General features: G+C 40.1%; 1 protein-coding gene across 2 annotated transcripts in view; it reads left to right on the forward strand.

Annotated features, from left to right (window-relative positions):
• slco3a1a (solute carrier organic anion transporter family member 3A1a) overlaps nucleotides 1–21,928 on the forward strand; it is a 52,265-nt gene that overhangs the window by 9,653 nt on the left and 20,684 nt on the right. Inside the window, exons 1-2 of one of the 2 annotated variants that reach the window (XM_046037930.1) lie at nucleotides 7,323–7,962; nucleotides 13,210–13,666. In XM_046037930.1, coding sequence (XP_045893886.1) covers nucleotides 7,804–7,962; nucleotides 13,210–13,666 — 616 coding nt within the window. In that variant the 5' untranslated portion in view covers nucleotides 7,323–7,803. Of the gene's footprint in view, nucleotides 1–7,322; nucleotides 7,963–13,209; nucleotides 13,667–21,928 lie in introns of those variants that run through there. The other variant, XM_046037931.1, reaches the window with a different exon arrangement.

A 21,928-nucleotide genomic window follows, 5' to 3' on the forward strand; every position in this document is an offset into this window, starting at 1 on the left:
TGCCTTGGAATAAAGGAGGAAGCTGTCACTGTATAAACATGCAGTGGAATTCATGGACAAATGGTTTCAGGGTTAGAAATGAGAACACCTTGGTGTTTTTGATGAATAAAAGTAAGGAGTAATTTCAGTTACAGTTGTTGTGTTCAGGTTACAAAACAACAGCAGTGATAATTTCAATCTGCTGTAATTCCATTCTGAAAATAAATTTAGGCAGAAGTTAAGAAATCATATGTAGTCATGATGTAAGAGACATGTTGTTTAGGTAGCGATAGACATCTTGATGCATGGATAAGGGCAACTAATGAACTCAATTCATTAAACCAATGTCACCCTAAAGGAATAGTTTGAAATTTTGTGGGTTAGATGGAGCCAGGGGGCTTTTATCTTAGCATAAAGACTGGGAACAGGGTGAAACAGCTAGCCATTGAGCTACTGAGCTTTAGAGGTGCTGGTTGCTGGATATTTTTGCAGCCGTTTCCAGTCTTTATGCTAAGCACAGCTAACTGGTAAGCTAACTGTCATTTATTCCTTTAAATAAAAAGGCATGGTTCTTTTATGACTCTTTTACATTGTTTTTGGGTGTCGTCACTTTGCGAAGCACAGACCAAATCAGTGTCAGTCATCTTGAAGGGATTTGGTACCTATATTATCAATCAAGTTAAAAGTTATAACTGGATTAACCAAAAAAGTTTATCAAACACCAGATAGCATTTTTACGAAGCAGACGGAGGATCAGCAGACACCCACAATGACCAATGTGTTTTTACAGAAATTCAAACAAACAAGTTCACAACATAAGCAGAAAGTCGCTCTGCATTGTGCCTTCTGCCTATATCCTCCCAGAACTGTTTCCATGGCAGCCGCAGAGGCGTAATAGGAAGATTTTCAGATGGCTACCAAGATCTTCTTACCGATGAGATAAGGACTGTGATACCATCATTTGACTTTCTTTGGAAAACTACTCAGTAAGACCAGTCTTTGCAGTGGAAGCATTCTCAGTGACCAAATCAACACTGAGTTGAACAAAGACAAAGATGTTTCTGCATTTGGTCACATTTGAATTAGTGTTTGAGGTTTCATTAGTAGCACAGAGACAAAAACAACTCTTGACTGCTGCAGGTAACAGACAGCAAGGAGAGGCTGTCCTGAGTGTGAAACACCTGCGTGGGTTTGTGAAACACTGGAACCGTGTCAGAAAATATACTGTTCATAAAATATTACAAAGAAAAGATTGGATAAGAACCCATTCTGTGTCCTATTCAGAGTCTCCTCAATCCCAACACTGTTTGTGCTTCTAAAAATACTGGACACATTCAGGACCTTAACATGTAAACGCACTCAGAATGCAACCTGGTCTCATCAATCTGCTTACAAATAACACAACTTTTATGCTTTCAAACTGTGTTTAGTGCATACAGCAAAGTCCACTTATGCTTCCCATTAAGTTATGTGGAGAGCAGATGCAACCTTGAACATTCATGGCGTCACCAGCAAGGCACAGTTGGATTAGGTTTAGACAACAAGACTACTTGTTGGTACATTTATAAAGCCATTCAACTCCCATCATATATTGATTGCACAGAAATCTGACTGACTGGCTGAGATGTCTTGTTTTAAAGTTAGTTTAATTATTGGTGCGTAAATGTATAACTTTTATGTTTCCTGTGGTTATTGTTGACATCTGTAACCATTTTTTTATGCTGCTGTCTTGTAAAAAATGTTCTCAACAGTCTTACCTGGTTAAATATGGGTTTAAAAAAAAAAAAACTTGGTTAAGTTTAGGAAAACAGTAAGTTAAATGTGTAACGTAACGTGTAACATAAGTTTAAATATATCAATGTTGACTTATTTGTTTGACCCATCCATCGATCCGCCCTTTAGGTCCACTTTAGGTCTTATAAAAGTATTACTCACAGATGCACAAACAACATGATGTTGTGAAAGTGATGCGAATGTTTATGCATCAGATCTATGAGCATGAAAGTGGAATCTATTCTAAATCAGTACAATGCAAATACATCATGTCTGCGTTGTACATTTTTTTGCAACTTGGTCTGCAACATAAAAATCACCTCATGTGTTTCTTGATGGGCGTCTTACATTACATAATAAATAAAGTAAGAAATTTTTTTTTTTTGATAAGTACTGTATGTACTGAAAAACACTAGTGAGCTTTTTTTTTTTTTTTTACCCAAGTGTGACTTGTCCTTTATAAACATTGCGAAATAACTCAAAAGTTTAAACAGGAAAAGTTACTGTATGGTAACTTTGTTCGTATTCCCAGTTATTCACCCATTTCCCAGCAGACAGGCTAGATTTCTTTTCCACAGTCCGCCCTTTTCCAAACCCTATAAATAGCAGCTGTTTCAGAGGGCAGAACAATAGTCTGCAAGCTTTTCCATTCATACATTCCTGGCAGTGGTCCGAGCTGTCTACGCCCACTGCCTTTTACCTGACTCATGTCCCTGCAAGTCTACTGTATGTAAACAGTGGTTCTCTCTCTCACACACACACCTGCATTATGTATATATTACAATCCTGCTCTAGTTAAACTGATCTGAATCTGAAACAGTACAGATTTATAAAAATAATAATAGAACTGCATAAATGTCTTTTCTGTTGAAACTCTATGGATGCTACATATACACGTAGCAAATACTGACCGTAATTTTCATCTTTATATTGTTCTGAATCAGTTTTCAGACTTAATTTCAGCACACGTACAACCTGATTTTAATGAACGGAAAAACAGTCATCAGTGAAAGACAAAAAAAAAAGAAAATGTATTTCTGTACTCCCCTCTTGTGCTGAAACACAGATAAAGAGAGTGACAGACACCGAAACTGACACAAAAATGAATAAAATGTTTCTCACTGAAATGATTCTCATTTGGACTGATGGACTCCAGCGCATAAAACTTTGTTGTTGGTTTTTATCCTTACATGGAGTCAATGTTGTGCATAGGGTTAGGCATACTGTTCGTCAGAATTAACAGAAAAACCCTGCATCGTTACAACTCCTTCACACACAGACAATCAAAAAAGTCATTAGTCTTAATTCTCAAGGCTGTGTCGACGTGCACAGACTGTCTTTGAGTCACATCTCCCTGGCTTTCCTCACTTTAGTTTTATTGCACCTGTTAAGACCCTGTCACCACAGGAAGTGACAAAGTCCATGCAAAAAAGGCAGTGCTACAAAAACATGCTAGAACTGCTCTGTAACAGTCATGGTCACAATAGCTTTCTGAGCTAACTAGCTAGCTCATTGAAAAAATAGCAAAACTAGCTGGCGTGACTGAGACTTTATTGATACCACTATTGTTATTAGTTCACAGACTCCACCCAACTTCACTAGAGGTCTAATCAGGAAGAGTAATTGAAAACACTGCACTGTTATTAACACATTGTAACACACTTTTTTTATAGTGATTAATGAACTTTATAAAATTAATTGTTTTGGCAATATTGTGGTTTTACATTCATAAATCTAGATTGAATTGACTTAAACTGAATTTAAAACACCTGTGTAGGTGTGCAGGGCCTTTAGGGATGGGCGTGTACTTGTAAACAACTGTGCTTTCAGGGTTCCCAAGCTAAAAAGGTTGTGAAGCGTAGGGTTACAGAACCGAAGTAATGGACAGAATAATAACTATGTTCAGTAGATGAACACAAACATTCACACAGGTTGCTGTTACAGCTGGGCAGGTCAAAGAAGGTTTGAACCATCAATCTTTGCTTGGTTTCAAACCTTCTGAAACTATCATGTGGCCCAAGAAGTGGTATTTTAGATTTACATTTCTCATAACGATAATACTTTTGCTGACAATATTTATATAGTTGTCTCAGTTTTGGCACATCAGCGCTCAGTGGGATTTTAACACCTTAAGTTTGTCTGATTCAAGCCCCTGACTCTAAAACTGTCAGCTTGACGGTCAACGTTTTGCTTTCCCCGGCAGGCTGAATGTAGGAAGCAACATGCAGCAGTGTAGGACGGATTTCTGTGTAGGAGTGTGCTGGTCGAAAGTGAGGGAACGTCTACGATTGATGATGATTTTTGCTTTGGACACCTGCCAAAACTTAGTATGAGAATGAGGGGGCTGCCTTGAATCACAGTCGACTTTTTAATCATGCAGCGATCATTAATAGTTTTGATTATGATTGTGTTCTTCTGTTGCTCTAAGGAAATGAGACATAGCTGGTTTCAGTCCCTCTGGTTTAACTACAAGAGTGTATCTTAACATAACTGAACAGAGATGATAATAGATTTATCTTGCGCTGTAAAGATATAGTCTTAACTGTATGTTGAAACTTAAGTTTCTCAATTTACAGGTCAAACAATAAAGATTAATTTATTGGTCTAAAAAATGTCAGAAAATAGTAAAACATCCAATTTGAGGTCTTCTTTGTCTCTTTTGTCTGACCAACTCTTATACTGGAGAAGCTGGAACTATAGGGAAATATTTAGCATTTTTGCTTTTAAAATGACAACAGTTGCCAATTGATATTCTGTCAAATGACTAACCAGTTAATCATCTAATCCAAGGGTGCAGAATTACATGTCCCTACCAATATATAATGACTGATGAATTGTCCCTAGCAATAATTTTGATCAAAAATGTGCGATAAAATTAACCACTGTTGTCCGTCATTGTCAATGTATTTGGTGTAACGGTTAACAGTCAGCTGCAAATTAGCGAGAGAAAAGACTGTTATTGTAGTCTGTAAACTATTGGGGTATTGGGATTACTTCTAGAAAAAAAAAAGAGATTTCGAGACTTAAGTCATAATATAATATTTTTATTAAATGTTATAATATTTTGTGAATAAAGTCAAATAATAGGTTGCTTAAAGTCATATGTGCATATTTTAGTATTTCCTGGCAATCTACCGTTTTGTATAAGGTTTGATGTGGTGTCTGTGAAGATTCAGTCATCCAGATTGTAGTTATCCAAGCAGGTTTGAATCAAGGGCAACCAACTCCAGTTGCCCTTGATTCAACCCTGCTTGGATGACTGCAGTGTGGCGTCTTTCCTTTGACTGGTGGCTCTGTGGCCAGTGCGGTGATGAAGTTAACATTTGTGTGGATTTGTTGTAAGATTTATTCCTGATAGGAAGTGTTTTCAGTGAGCAGATTTAAAGAGATTACTTCCCCAAACAAAAGACATTAAAGACACAAAGGAGGGAAGACTAAATCATACCTACATGTGTTGACTCAGCAGGGATGATATTAAATGAGAAGAGTTGAACTACAGGAGAAAACATTTGAAAGCAATACAGAATACCTGAGAGCCTTACTGCATTCAATTCTGTTATTATATTGGTGTTATTATTATTGTATTTTTAATTGTCGCCTGAATGTGTGCTGGGTTGAAATAAAGACATTTCCACCATAAATTGATGCACAAAATGTAAAAATTGGTGCAGAAAATTTCACCAGAATGCCGGAAATTAAGTGTTTAATGCTTAAAATGTTGTGGGGGTAGACACTCAGATCCCCCGCTTAATACACCTCGCCTCCAATGTTGAAACAAAACCTATGCCCTTTAACAAATCAATTCAGCTCTACTAGCACTAATCCAAAATATCTGCTAAATCTCATAATAGTCCTATAAATAAACTTCCATGTCACTTTGGTGTTTTGACCATTTTTTAAATGTTCACTTCAAAAACACGTTTCACTGTTCATCAATTACCAGCTCATCTCCTTGACCTTTACATGTCCTCATGCTGCTGCTGCTGTATCCAAAACTGAGCAAGCAGCGGTGTGGAAAACCCTCACAGCCTTTACACAACATGTGTTAATCATCTTGTAAGTCCCACCCCATCATCATCACATTATGGGGTTTCATTACTTCATAGCCACATACCTCATCCCAGACATGCTGACAACATGATAATCCAAAAATAAATGTTGGAAACATACTGTGCAAACATCACAGCATCTGCTATAACTTCACAAAAGCTTTTCATAAAGAGCAAGAGACGCAATGATTAGTCGATTTAATCGATTAGTAGAGTGAAATATTTAATCTGCAACTCTTTTGATAATTGATTTGTTGTTTAAAGTACACTCATTCACTTTCTTGCAAAAAGTTAGATCAGAAGTTTGATACAGCTCTCATGTCTGTATGGTAAAAAGGAAGCTACAGCCAGCAGCTGTTCAGCTTAGCATAAAGACTGGAAAAAGGGGGAAGCAGGCAGACTAACAAACCTGAAGTGTAGCTTGTTTCAGAAAGTTAGAGGTCCACTGACCCCAGAACCATCAAGAGTATTGATAACGTAACAAGGTCATCAGGTTTTCTTTTGTCTTTATCTACAATAGTAAATTGGACGTCTTTGTGTTTTGGACTGTTGGTCGAATGAAACCAAACATCTGAAGCTCTATATTTGCACATTTTGCTGACATTTTATAGACCAAATGATTGATTGAGAAAACATTTCATCGACATCGGGGTTGATGGCAGGTCTAATGCACACCCTCTCATGTCAAACAGGTTGAAATTATGTCAAGTTTTACCTAAACCACAGAACCAGACTTTTAAAAATGTTTTTCACTATAAATTCATACCCTAACAGTGTTATAGATACCTGTTTATGCAACTTTAGGCTGGCGTGGCCAAGCTAACGTAATGCATTACACAACAAGTCACACAAGTGATTCTCCTATGTCATAATGTTTGACTCATAAAGAAAGACTTTTCATTTAATTTCATTTCCAGGGTGTCAACCGGAGCAGGAACAGGCTAATGCAGTATTTCATGACTGAAGTATTATTGCAACAGTGAAATGTTTGCTGGATAGTGCCCATCACAATGTCCTGGACCCCAAAGAGAAGCCATAAAATGGTTAATTTTTTCTGAACAACCCTCTAAAATCCAAAGATATTCAGTTTACAATGCATAAAACACAGGAAAGCTGCAAATTATTTCATTGGAGAAGCATGAACAAGAGAATGCTTGTCGTATTTCCTTGATAAATTACTTACCCGATTAATGGACTATTACAGTAGTTGCCAAATAGTTTTCTGTTGATTGACTGGTGGATTTATGGACTAGCCTCGGGTAGTTTCAGCTCTAAAATAATCCTCCATTGCAGCTCTGAGACTCCACAAAATTCCCAAACAGCACCACAGACATAATCCCTGTCAGAAAATGTGACTCACTTTACACTCGCTGTGAGGTACCACACACAGACGCGGGGCCCCACAGGACTACTGTAGTAGTGATTTTTCAAGTCAGAGGCAAGTTGAGCAGAATTGTGATGCAGCTGCACAGCGCCCCTAGGGCCGTGCGTGTGCTTACAGAGGAGGAGAGTAGTAGAGATAGAGAGGCGGGAGCGCAGACACAACGGAGCGGAGCAGTCATTGTGCGTGAAGGACCATGGCAGTCCGGAGCAGCAGGAGTTAGAGGAGGAAAAGAAGAAGGAGAAGAAGTCTGTCACCAGAGACTTAAGCTGAAACCCACACAAAACCCGCGACGGAAGCATGCGCACCCGTGTTTCACTTGTGCCTTTGCAAACACCTTCACGGAGTTCACATGTTCTTGCGCGTCGACAAGGAGGCGATGTTTAGGCGCAGAACACCGGCAGAGCCCCGCGGAGTTTGGATGTGTGTTTCTTAGCTTTCCAGATGTATGAAGAGAAATCACTAAAACAGCGACAGGGAGCACCGCGAATGTAGTCTTCGCGAAAACCGAAACACTGCACCAGCCAGTGTCTTCCTGCGGTCATCCTCGTGTGAGTGTGCGTGTTTGTGTGTGTGTGTTTCGGTCTCTCGCAGTGCCGTGTGCGGGGAATTAAGGAGAGGATGCAGGTGAAGAAGCACCGGGACTCTGACCGGAGCGGTGTTGACATGCTGGAGGGAGACGGCCTCCGCAAAAACTCCTCATGCTTCTCAAATATCAAGATATTTTTGATATCGGAATGCGCCCTCATGTTGGCACAGGGCACCGTCGGAGCATACCTGGTGAGTTAGTGCAACACAACACGAGCTCATGCAGGACTCACACACTGTGAACTGAGAACTGCACTGTGAACTGCATTTTGGTGGTTTTACTGTTTTTACATGCATGGGACTAAATAACGAGCAGCAGGGGTAAGACAGGCCATAAAAATCTATCTCCTGTAAAGTACAGCCTGCAGGACAGATTTCAAATGTTGCTTGTTTGTTATAGTTGTGGGAAAATATCCTGTTGCTTGTTTACTATTATGTCTAATTTATCTTTAGTGTGTCACAATTCAAATCCTATTTTAATCATCCAATGCAACCACAGGGGGACCTTAAAGCTCTGGTTAGTAGTAATGATAATAGTCTTATCTGTTAAAGAAAGCAGCAATTGGCTGTTTTTTTTGCCCTCCCATCCCTCTTATTTCCTGTCTTTTTTAGTGTTACTGAACCTTTTACTATCACAGGCACTGTTAACAAATCAGATCAGTATATAGGCTATAAAAAAGGTTCCATGCATGACGTCTTACACAACCTCAAAAAGTGTATGATGTGTTGCAGTGAATTTGTGGGACAAAGCTCTCAGAAGTGCTCCAGAATGTTCCTCAAAGCGTCCCAGAGGAGCTCCACAGCCTCAGGCAACCGCTGAACATTTAGTTTTGACATTAGCAATGTGCATTCTCCAGCAATCACACTGTTTCTTTAGCTCAGTCGCAATTAATAGACTAAACCCCCAAATGCCTTGGCCATATTTGGAGTGGAACATCTTATCTGCTCTGTTAGTGGACCTGCTGAGCATCAGGCATCCTGCAGCTCAGAGCAGCGACAGAGCAACTCAGAGTCCGTTACTGACGAAAGTCTTCCTCTTTATTATCTATTTTTGGTATAAAAAAAACCAGACAATGCAGTTGTTCTGCTTTTGTTTTTATGGCACATCAGTTTGGACAGCTGTCCACACACTAAACCTTCAGGTGATGTTTGGAATCAGTTACTTGCACAAACACATGAGGCTTTCTGCCCTGCTTCTGTTTCATCAACACACCAGAGCTCATTTACAGGGGCAGGACATTTGGTGCCAGTGAGGATCTGGTGAACTGGTGTTGACCTGCATGAGCTACTTTCTCTGATTGGATGACAGGACTTAAGAGCGTTTGCTGGCATTGAAGGTGCAGAACTCAACTATCATGGTCCCCTTGCTTTCTGTGAGCCGCTTACAGTAGAAGACACTTCATGCTTGGTGTCCCGACTTAACAGCCTGGCTGCAAGTGAACCGAAAGTCAACCCACACCTAGGCAAATACCACAGACATACAGATTTGAGTATGATTTCTTTGTCCCCTAATTTATTTTGGGGTTTTATCAGTTCTCAGAAATTCCCTTTGCTATTTTTACAGTTTTTGTGTAAGTGATAGGAGTGATATAATGACCTATTGTTAACAAACATTTAAGTCAGACGTAAATAATTTCATTATTACGGCTGTTTTCAGCAGTTGGTTACTTGGTCCAATGGACAGAAGGGCTGCCTGCAACTAATGGTTTTTTACATTATTGGTTAATCTGACCATTATTTCCATTAATTGTTTTGTCTATAAATGAAAAAAAAAAGATAATGACAATGCCAGCCTCTACTTCCCAGAGCCCAATGTGATGTCTTCAAGTGTCTTTTATGTCTGACCTGAAGTCTAAAACTCAGAGGTGCTCAGTTTACTGTGATATATGATATATTGTAGCTTCTGTGTATGCAGCACCTGAGGGTCTAAGCTCTGTTGGTTGTAGTAACACCTCCCTAATAAGAACCAAATCTGACGCTTCAGAGCTTGAGCTGCAAAGTGTAACCAACATGTGAACCTGAACTGTGTTTGTCTCAGCTGAGTAAACCTGTCAAACTGTGGTTGTGAGTGTTGGAAGGAAGGTGTGACGGAAAGGCAAGAGCAGTCACCCCACCCAGATTCAAACCCAGGTCTACAGGGTACCAAACATGCAACTTGACCGCAACGCCAAAGAGCCAGGCTCGTTGGTATGGCAGTCACAGCACATACTCAACCGTAGTTACGGTGGTCCGTCACAGAAGGAAAAGCCCAAATTATTCAACAGAATATTTTCAAACTGTATTAAATATCATCATTAAAAGCTGTGTTAAAATAAAATGCATGTATTTGTTCAGATGTCGCTTTTTTCCCTCATTTAATTTATTAATTTATTGAATTTAAGCTGAGATGTCAAATTATTCAGTTTTATTTCAGGTTAAAATACAGATATAAACAAAAACATACATCATCCAGGTAATTTATTGTTGGTGTGACAGTCTTGGGTCTTTTTCATTAAATTGAGTGCAGGTGTAGCCATTAACAGAGTAGCTGACGTCAGGTGCCCTCGAGAAAGTGTTAAAAGTTAAAAAAATCCTTTTAAATACAAACAGTCTGCAATTTGGTATAAATGATCAATAAATAGGTAGTTTAAAAAAAATCTGCAGCATGTGGGACATTTTTCTGGCACACACATGCATGAACAAAAACAAAACAAATCTGTGAACTTTGCTCATGTGCTCAAAAAATAAGAATAGAAGTAGTATGACATATGCTATATACAGATGGCTAATAGGCTACTAGATGTAGCTACTTTCAGACATCAATCAAACAACTCTTTAAAATAGCTTATTCAGAGCAGTTAAAGTACCTTTAGACAACCTCCAGTAGGTTACACCCCATAAAACCGAGAGGGAATGATTCGAAATAGCTGAGGTTTCAGTTAGAAACAGCTGCTATGCCTTCATAAATAGCACTATTTCAGCACTTTCACGTCACTGCTAAACCTTAATGTGCCGAATGTGAATGTCAGCATTGAGCTGCTTTTTTCCCTGCTGGCTGATAATACAGACGCTGTCAGTACATCCTGGGGGGAAAGAAAGTCTGTGGAAGTTGGGATTCCTTGTGCTCAGACAAGACTCGTTCTTCTTTTAGGTGATGGGATGTCACACAGCGTGACGAGGTTTGTTTTGTTGCCATGCAACTGACAAACATTTCCACAGTCTGAGAAAATGTGGCTGAGACCACTGACCAGTACGCCATCCACTCGATTTTTCCGATATTATTCTGGGTTTAATCCTCCTGGAAGGTTGCCTGTTTGAGTCCGAGTGAAAGTGGACAAACATGTTGAACCTGGCTTAATTCACCCAGAGTGTTTCCACTGCTGAGCCGAGAGCAGAAGCTGTCACGCAGCTCGCTCAGGCGAGGGATGGGTTTGCATTGGATGATGGCTTTGCTCGCTCTGCTGTACTTTCTTGCAGTGTTACTGACTGTGTAGAGCTAAATCTACAGCGTCAACAGGTTGTTGATTTGTAAAAACTGAATGAGACAACATTGTGATTATGTCCCGGCCAGGCACAGCTAGCCAGGCGAAAATGCAGCCCGTCCAGTATGTTTGTATTTGTGGGAAAGAGTCACCCAAGGGGCAGAGAGGTTATGAGTCATGCTTAAGTTTTCTTTTCCGCTCAACTCACCAAAGGACTGTGGCGCGAACAACTCCCAACAATCATCCTCCCCATGCTTTGATGTGTAGTGAAGGAGTCGCTGCAGTTGTGTTCAGAGCAGCTGCAAGAACAACCTGCTGTCAATTCTGCTTCCTAAAAAGCCACAGAGGACGGCTTTGTTTAGAAATTGTAATGACAAAGCAAACAGGCTATTAAGTGTTAGTTTTTGCAGGGAAGGACAATCTTCTCTATTGCTCGATATCTTGTCTCAAGGGACAGAGTATAGAGAACAGTGGTAAAAGCAAAGGGTGTAATCAGGTTGACAGATGTTTGGACAGCATTTTTAGAAACAGATCCTAATTTAATAATTTAATCACAGCTGTAACAGATACTTAAGGGTACTTCTCTCCTTCATTATAGAAAAAAAAAGTCAGCTAGCAAAAACATAAAACAACTGTCCTGTTCATTATGCATATCTACATATTTTGTATATAGATATGTGTTATACTCTATATGGCTGTTTAAGAGACGAAGAAGACACTGGGAAGACAACATATATTCGAGAACATTGTGGTGCTCGATGATGTTTTAAATGTGGTTTTGAAAGCATGAACAGTGTTTTATCTACATTCTTCCAACAGAAGGACCTCTGTTACTAATGAGGTTTTATATGTAGGAAATTACAATACTTGCTGCCAAATTAAAGGTTAAGTTCAAATGTAGTTGCATGAGAAAAAAGAGACTTTTGATTGTTGAATTTCTCATTTGGCCCCAGAACACTTCCTAGTTAAAACACATTCTGATACAATCCAAAGCAACTGTGTACATTAAATTGGTATAATTAAGCATTTGATGGGAACATTTTCCAACAACAAAACCACAAGTTGATTCATCTGACAGCAAAATCACTATATTGAGAATGGGATGTTTGTGTTGGCAAAACCCTTTTGGCAAGGGCTCATTCAAAACTCTTTAACAGAGCCAGTAGGGAAATGGAAAATTGTGATGCCCTTTCAAGGACAGTTTGGGACCGATCTGAAAATAGCTTGAGAACTGTTTAAATGTGACAGCGTGGTTCACATGGCACAGAGAGACTGTTCCCACATATCACAAGCAACATCACGCATCCTAACACTGCAGATTCATCACAAAGTCTTTACTTTCAAACATCATGATGAACTTGGTGTCTAACAAAGTTCATGTACTCGATGCCTGAAAAGAGATATTGTCTTTACATTATTTAATTGCTGACCGCTGACGACTACAGTTAACAAACAAAAAACCAAACAACTGTTTGGCTGCGTTTGCTTCAGCTGGAAGTTACTGGTAGGCTCTGACTCTTGTGTGGAGGGCAGCTGGTGAAACAGAGAGAAGCTTGTGATGAGTAAATGTTGCTGTGCCCGGCTAATCAGAAACAGAGGCCTGTTTCCAGGGAGGAGCCACGGTGTGGAACATCTGAACAGCTTGGTAGTTAGTTTCCAAAGGAAAGTTGCAGTTTAAAACAGCAGGACTGATGATGAAAACACACATGATTTCTCCAAGAGCATGTCCAAAACCCCATGTACACCTGGTATTAATATGTGGTCTGTGTCTGGATATTGGCCTTTGCATTTAGACCTGGTATCATCAAGTGTTATCTCCAAACTGCCCACATTATGATTGGATCTTAATCTTATGCCACAGATGGTGGGTGACATTAGATTCTCACATCCCTGGTTTTGTATTAATGCTAAATTTGTGCTTCATTCAGCATCATTCCCATGACTCTGGTTTGATTTGGTGTCCCACTTTTGTTTTCAGGTGAGTGTCCTGACCACCCTGGAGCGGCGGTTCAACCTGCAAAGTGCTGACGTAGGAGTGATAGCCAGCAGCTTCGAAATAGGCAACCTGGCACTGATCCTGTTTGTGAGCTACTTTGGGGCCAAAGCACATCGGCCCCGTCTGATCGGCTGCGGGGGCATCGTCATGGCGCTCGGTGCCCTTCTATCAGCTCTGCCTGAGTTTCTAACAAATCAGTATGAGATAGGGGAAACGTGGAGGACTGACATGGGTCGGGATGTTTGCTCTAACACCAGCAGCGTGGACGCCCAGCTGTCTGAGGACACATTGTGCGCCAACAAGGCCAACACCAACATGATGTATCTGCTGCTGATTGGAGCCCAGGTCCTGCTGGGGATCGGAGCCACACCGGTGCAGCCCCTGGGGGTGTCCTATATTGATGATCACGTGAAGAAGAAAGACTCATCACTCTATATAGGTGAGTCGTATTCATAAAACTATAACAAAATGTGTTAAAAAATCCAGATTGTACCTAATATGTTGGGAAAACAAAGTAAAAGTCAAAAGTTACTGCTGAAGGAAGGTTTGAGAATCTTTGGCTGAATGAAATTACTCAACACATTACTGACAGAAACAGATAATTATCACACTGGGAATTAAAAATCTATCTGCTGCAGCACACTGAAGGCAACTAAAACTGGTACAGCAGAAAGTCAACCATGAACGTGTTTGTTCATCGCCATCAGGTGCAATGTTTGCATAGTTTGAGTCAACACAGGATGTACGTGCACTCTTCTGCCACACATCATTTCCCTTTGTTCCAAGCACAGGCCATTTCATTTGTGGCCAGGTGAGCAGATCTTGGAGCTTTTTTAATCTCCATAACAGCAGTTTCAGCAGCGAAGAGGCCAGATATGGGTTAAATGTCTCTTCTTTGTTAAATCCCCTCTCAAAGGCAAGATGCTGCTGATGTGGCTGTTTGAGGTTTAAAGGTACATTCAAAGTGCTTTCTGCGCAAAGTGGTGAATGTACAATGGCTGTTTAGGGATATGTATTTGCTGTGATATGTATATTTTGCTATTTTGGTATACAGAAGGTAACTTTAGTACTTGGTTCATTAAGCCATGCAGGGATTTTCACTTCTGTAGCATTTTTTTTGTGAACTCATGCCAGAAAATTTACAGGAATAACTGCCCAGTGACATGTTACTGTAGTAATAAACATTTATTCCACATATAGAAAACCAGCAGATGTTAAAGGAAGTTTGACATCTTGGGAGATATACTTATTCCCATTTTTGTAGAGAGATTGATGCCACTCTCATGTGTATATGGTAAATATGTAGCTGGAGCAGCAGTCTTTTAGCTTAGCTTAGCTTAGCTTAGCTTAGCACAAAGACTGGACAAAGGGGGAAACAACTAGCATGGCTCTGTCTAAAGCTACTAATATAATGTGTTTAATCCGTACAAATTTTACGGGGCTTCAGGTGCTGGACTATTTCTTTGCCCGGATCAGTCTTTATGCTAAGCTAAGCTAACCGGCTGCTGGCTACCTGCTACATATTTATCATACAGACATATGGGTATGTAGGGTATCAGTCATCTCATCTAACTTTTGGCATGAAAACAAATATGTATTTTTTCCTAAAATGTCAGACTGTTGCATTAAAACTCTCAGAGGCTGGTGTTACTACATGGTAAACAGTTTTGCTTTAATGTTGTTCGAGCAGAGAAGTTACCCACGAACCACCAACACAAATCCATGCAATAGCATGTTTCCTTGTTTTGACGGGGACCTGCCTGTTTGTTGCCCAGACTTCCACATCGGCCTTTGATGGAGTAGATGAGATATGTCTGCGCAGTGGGTGCTGTTTGTTATCAGTGCGACGCAGAGACAATGAGGACCTGAATAGAGGATGAGTTCAGGCTGGCACTCACCCTTTTCTGATGCATTCACACAGCAGCAAGGCTGCCTTTTGTCACCCAAATACAGATGTGACCTGCGAACAAAGGCAGCAGTGTGCGCAGTAATCTCAAGCCCAAAGCTGATTTTCTTAATTGCTGTTGTTTATTTGTCCTGAACATGAGGGTTTTTACAAAAAGCACCTCAAGCTTTATTTGGAACAATGAAGAGTCTGAAAAAGTACCACAAAAGGCTTTGACATTTACGTACCACCGTAGTGGCTTCTTACCAGTTTACGGTGGGAAGTGTTCTTTAAGTGATTGAAGTTTGGCAGGCGTGGAGGGGGGGATTGGGGGCTTGGTCCTGTCCTCCTCTGATAAGCTGCAAGGAGAGTTGGAGCAAAAACAAGCAGTGAGCACTGAGGAACAATGTGGTATTGAGTAGCTCTCAGCTGATCGTGCTAATCCTTCTGCTGCAGGCATGTCATGTGCCCCCAGCTGCATGAATGGAGTAGATTGTCTGCAATTCTGTGAGATTTCCTTTCACATACTGATTATGTATTTTGATTGTTCATCCGTTTACGTCAACAAGTTGCTACAGCAGTGACAAAGTTTTGTTTCGAAACACTCATTGACTAAGCATTGTATGTCAAATATTTGCTTATTTCTTGTAGGTTTTGCACAGGCTTTGGCTTTAGCTTAAGTCTTATACAGTATTTTATTTTTACATCACTGTAAACACACCTGGGACTAAGTCCCACAACATCACAAGATTATCTAATTTAAGGTAAGATAAATGTCGCTTTGTTGTGGGATTTTCTAAAGAGAAAAGTGAATCAATCCATCATCTAACTGGTTTTATTTTGTCTCTGTAGAGAGGTTTTGCAGAAGGTTTAAGGGGGAATTTTGGTGTGGTTTGAAAAAGCCGTTAGAGAGAAATTAGAATAGAAAACACCTTTCGAATCTGAGACCAGAAACTTGACACGTGTGTCTAGTAACAGCTCCAGACAGATGCGCCGAAATTGTGCTCTAATTTTCACACATATTAAGTAACAAAAGTGTTGAAACTTCTTCACGAGACAGGGTTTAAAGGGAAGTATTTAACTTCACTGCAGTACTTTAAATCACTTGGTGTGATATCACATAATTTTAAGTTCATCTTAAGGTGAAAAACATCATAATACGTGACACAAAGTGTAAATGAAGCTACTTTTCTCTCCCCACAGCAACTGTACTTTGCAGCTGTTGTCGTAGCACATTTTCACCTAGTGATGTGTAATTGTTAAAATTAGAGCCTGGGCTAAATGGCCAGGTGAAAAATGTGTGCCTTTGGCAGAGGCAAGTCCCACCCTTTAAGAGTATGACGCTGTGGGGAGATCAGAGCCGAGAGGCCTGGAGAAGAGCCATAATTACAGAGTGAGGCAGGAATGCCAACCAGCCAGCCATGAGGTGGGTCTGTGTGGGCTGGGACGCACATGCATACCATATAGGCCTGTGAAAAACAACTCCTCCAGAGGCTCAGACTGTCTGTTTTCACTGTGTATACTGCAGCAGACACAGCTTACTGGTGTTTAAACAGCTGTAAAACACACTCAAGCAATGTCTCTGTCTGGTAAAGATATGTTTGCTGTCATTGTTAAGATTTTCTATGACTACACTGAAGTGGTACATGTTCCTCTTAAAAGGAAATACTTCAGTACTCTCAAGAACCCGGTTTAAATGCCATCACCACCACCATCAAACTCTAAAAGCATAACATAAACACATGTATTTCATGGGATCGTGTTGTTTTGGTTTGTTTCCTGAGTCTAGACGTAGGCACTCGTCTCTGGCCAAAGGAAATAAATGTGATTGGACAGATTGCGTCAACAGGATCTCTATTCCCACTGCTCTATGACCTTTCACTATCCACTGCTAATTCTGGCGCTTCCCACAGAGCCCCTGACTGCATAAATATACTGACCAGGACACACAGGGAAGGGTTTAGAGCTGATATCGTGTATCATATAGCACAAACTCCACCCAGCTGCCTCTCCAGGTTTCAGAAGCTTTTAAACAGCCTGCGATTACTTCATTAAACTATAATGAACACTATGTAGTTCCTGTGGTACAGTACATAAATGGGGGAGACTGAAAGGATGACATTAATTAATTTATCAGTGTCATGCCTTTTTATGCAAAATCCCACAGATTTGGATTTGTGGACCTTTCTTGTTGCATAATATATATAAATAATTTTTCCAAAGCAGCTTCTTTTACTGGCAAAAGTGACACAGTCTCACTGAAGTTGTCAGAAAGTCTAAATTGCATGTTTTTTCTGCTAAAGCATTCTTACTGTACGTGTTATGTAAGCTACATGTCCTGTGCTCACTACAGGCATGCCATGCACGCTTTGTGAGACTGTACTGAGGCGCTGTGTAGTGCTTCAAGCTAAATGCTAACATCAGCATGCTAACATACTCACCTCTTAAATGCTGATTTTTAGCAGGTAATGTTTATCATCTTAGTTTAGCGTGTTAACATGGTAACATTTGCTAACAACCATAAACAGCCCAGGCTGATGGGAATGTCATTAATATTATGCAGGTTTTTGATCATAAACCAAAGGGCTGGACAAAGTCAAGGCGTTAGACGAGAAGTCAGGGTATCACCAGTCATTAGGTTGTAGGCACTATTAATGTCAGTGCCAATTAAAGGGGTGGCTAATTGTGATTTCAGTTGGATTTTACAATTTCATGCACAAATGAGACAGCAGTCGCTGTAGCAACGCAACATCCGAGATGTATGAAGTACCTCTGGGTTTTATTGGAGAACACAAGTCTGTCAGAGTGACTGTAGCAGACGTGCTCTCTCTCTCTCTCTCTCTCTCTCTCTCTCTCTCTCTCTCTCTCTCTCTCTCTCTCGCTCACACAGCCAAACTTCCAAACTAGGAGTGACAGACTAGCTGTGGGGAAACCAAAGGTCCTTTTTTCCCATTGTGGCCTGAGACAAGATAAGTGCTTGTACCTGGAAAGCAAAAGAAAAAAAAAGAAAAGCCTTTCATATCTCTGCTGCCGACCACTGGTTTGTATTTTAGCTCAGTCTTTAACCACAGCTACTGAGTATTTTTTGAAACCTATATATTCCAGCATTTTTCTGATAATGTATTTCATCATTTTGTGTTCACTTCAGCGCTGCAGGGATAAATTTAGCTTCAGGTTTGTTAGGAAAACCGATTGCAGTAGTTGCAGTGACAGAGGGATCCTCGAGAGACTTGTCAACATTCCTACTAAAATGCTCTGACTCCAAACAGTTGCTGCAGTAGGGCGTTTATATAAGCTACTTAAACTCAGCGTATGTTAATGTCATCTTGAAGGATTAGATTCTAAATGGGTTTTTCCGTCCCTGCCATAAGCTGCATGCTGAGTTTGCCTAGCAACACCAGTTTGTTTTATCTCAAGATGATAAACGGTGTTGCAGTAAATGTTCATCTGCCAGCCTCTACTCCTATGCATCACTGTAATGAACGTTGTGCACCATGTGTGACAGGATGCTCAACAGTGCTACGAGCTGAATGACCCAGACATTTATGCTGCAGGGCGGACGCAGCGGCTGCCTCCCTGCTCAGTTACTTTGGGCGGTTCCTAGAGGGTAGAGAGGGCACTGAACATCAGATTATCTCATATCCAACTGGTCAACAACATGCTGCTGCTGTCTCAAAGCTAATCAGCAAAGGAGTCAGAAAGGAACTGAGCTGACACAATGCTCAGCAGACTGCACACTTCACAGTTCATTGTGATTAGGGCTGCACCTAATGATTATTTTAAAAACTGATTAGTCTAACGATTATTTTTTCGATTAGTGAATTAATGTAACAACTAATTATTTGATTATTCTAAAGACAATTTTTTTTCACTTGAAACTACAAAAACTTGTCTCATTTATAATTAAGTATTTTATTCAGTCATCAACCTAAAAAAGACACAAAGCACATTAGAATAATGATCATAGAGCCATAGTTTAAAATTGGCTAATTTCCACATTACTGCTGTGTTATGATGATATTTACAATAATAACTGACCCAATTTGTCAAATGCCTGATCAGAAAAATACTGGACTTCAAAAGAATTACTGTGACACAGATTTATTTAAACACTGTATGTCAACCCTGAACTGGACTTCAAACTTAAAATGGTTATGACATGGATTTATTTCTTCACCTTGCGTTCTCAAACGAGCGCTCTGAGTGAACAAGTCATTATCGTTTTCCATTGTCCAATCAAATGACTCAGTTGTGGTGACGGAAGTTTACAGTTGCTTGGTTTGTCCGGAGACTAGGGCTGCAGCTAACAATGATTTTAGTATTCGAAGCTTCTATAGATTATTTCAACGGTTCATCGATGTGTGGTTTAAGAAGTACTTTTGCTTGGCGGAGGCGGCGGCGCACCTCTTACCCTCAAACAATGCCAGAGCGAGCGCCCTCCATTTGTCTATTTTATTAAAGCAGATGTTTTTAGCACAGACCTGTGAGTTGTGATCAAGTTTCTGCTAATATGACAGTTATTACTTAGCGGCAAACCAAAGATTACAGATCGCTGACGTTATAATCTTTGATTAGACTGACAGGACAGCTGATTTGGTGGTTGCCTAGCAACGTAAAAAAACACAGCGCACTGCTCTTTCCAAATTCAACCAAAAAAGGCATTGCTGTGCACCTCCCGTTTTTGAACCTGCAAAACGCTTTCTGTCTGACCTTATTGTGTTATAAATCTTTTTTGTGCATGCAATAGGTTTGCAAAGTGAAAAAGTCCACACCAAACCTGTAACCTGTTTGAGTCACTTTGTAACATGCGTCATAATGCTCGCCTAGCAGCTGGTGTGGTACGTCTTGCTCCAGTCTAGTTTGCGAAACTGGTTCAGGAACCGAAGCCCTGGATACTGGCTTGTCAGGACCCACTGTACTCTGCTTGATTGGCTAGTATACCTTAACTAGGTACTTTACATCCAAACAAAGATGAAATAGAAGTGAGATTCTTAGCTTCTATATTAAGAGAAATGTGCAGCATGACAAAAATATGGTGTTTTTTGAAAATGAAACCATTCTGGTACAACCCCTAAATAAAATTATTGACCTGAAAATGAGCATAATATGACCACAAGAAATATTGATAAAATCAATTTAAGGGGCTACTGCTGACAGAAAATACTGATATATCAAGCTTGTGTGGCAAGAAAAAGTAAACAGAATTTGCTGACTTTGCTGTGGCTCAGGAGGTAGCGTTGGTTGCCACTTACCGGAAAATCGGCAGTTTGATTGCCTGGCTCCTCCAGTCTGTATGTTGAAGTGTCCCTGGTTAAGAAAGATAATTTCTGTTCTGATGAGGCACCTTAGCCTTTGCCATCAATGGGGGAATGTGACGTAGTGTAAAAACACCTTGAATGGTCAGAAGACTAGAAAGGCGCTATATAATAGAATAATATAATACACAGACCATTTGAAGGGATCATTATGCTTCGATTTTGCTTTTGCTGGAACTGTAAGTGCACAACAGTTGTACCCCTGTGATAAACCATTTCCAATTCATGGGTTTCCAGAGCACCACGTTTGTGGGCCTCAAATACTTCCAAACTTTAGATGGTCAAAGGCGATGTCTTTTAGCTGCAACTTAACATTTTTTAGGAGGGAATCACTTCAATGCGACGCGTCAACATGTTATGCAAATTGACGTATTTTTTTAATCAATGAATCGTTTCAGCCCTAATTGTGATTGATTAGTGACTGCCCGAACTTAAAGTTTCATTACATTTGAGCATAGGAATTTATTATCTGCTGTGTTTCCTTGAATCTAATGAGATCATCTCTCAGTCCTGCCTGGTGATGAGGCAAAACATACAGAGCAAATTTGTCCACTGTTATAATTTTTAGAATTTTTAATAGCCGCTGTTTGCAAATGACGAGTTGATTGAAGAGTTGTTTGTTTACACATTGCTCTGATGTGAATCGGATAGGGTGGGTGTGCAAAAGTATCTGATAGTGTTAAATGAACCTCAGAAGGGTGGGGACTTGGCACAAGGTTGATTTTTACATTTGTAGATTAATGTTGTGTGTCAGGCCGCGTAGTAGCCTCATAAGGATTCGTCATCTGGCTGCTCGTCTGGAGTGAATCACCTCCCCCAGTCAATCTGCTGTTTTTGTGGGATAGTATTGCTGTGACACTGTGATTATGCCCTATGCGTGTTTTGCTATACAGTCATGTCTGTTGGCTGTCTGGCTGGTTGGATCAAATGTAAACACCCAAGGGTTTCACTAAATCCCCTATTTTGTTTTGTTTTTGACAGCTTACATACAACATAGAGGGAAGCAGCTGAACATATCTGAACCGATTTTCATCTTAATTGTTCAATGAAGCAAAGATACAGAAGAACTAAGAAACATTAGTTTCAAGTTAGACTGGGGGTGAGGTTGCTAACCTTTCAGGCTAACCTAAGAGCAAAATCAAGACTGGTCTAACACTACTGACCGTTCAAAATTATTTTATAATAAATGTCTAGAATAACATTTTATGTTATTGTTTTTTTGGGTGCAGGTGATGTCTGTGACTCTATTTTCACTAAATGTAAGAGGGACTTACATTTAGTGAAAGTAGAGTCACAGAGGAAGAGGAATAATGACTTCATACCGCATATCAAGCTTAATGGAATGAAAAATTAGCAATACAAATGGTTGCTTTTTCAAACCAAACATTTACAATGACTATAAAAAACACACAGAAAAGTATTTACAATATTTACATAATGATTTTTTCAAATCAAATACTAATAATTACTATGTGTAAAAAACCCCCCCCCCCCCCCCCCC

The sequence above is a fragment of the Micropterus dolomieu genome, linkage group LG22 (assembly GCF_021292245.1).
Source record: "Micropterus dolomieu isolate WLL.071019.BEF.003 ecotype Adirondacks linkage group LG22, ASM2129224v1, whole genome shotgun sequence".
Lineage (NCBI taxonomy): Eukaryota > Metazoa > Chordata > Actinopteri > Centrarchiformes > Centrarchidae > Micropterus > Micropterus dolomieu.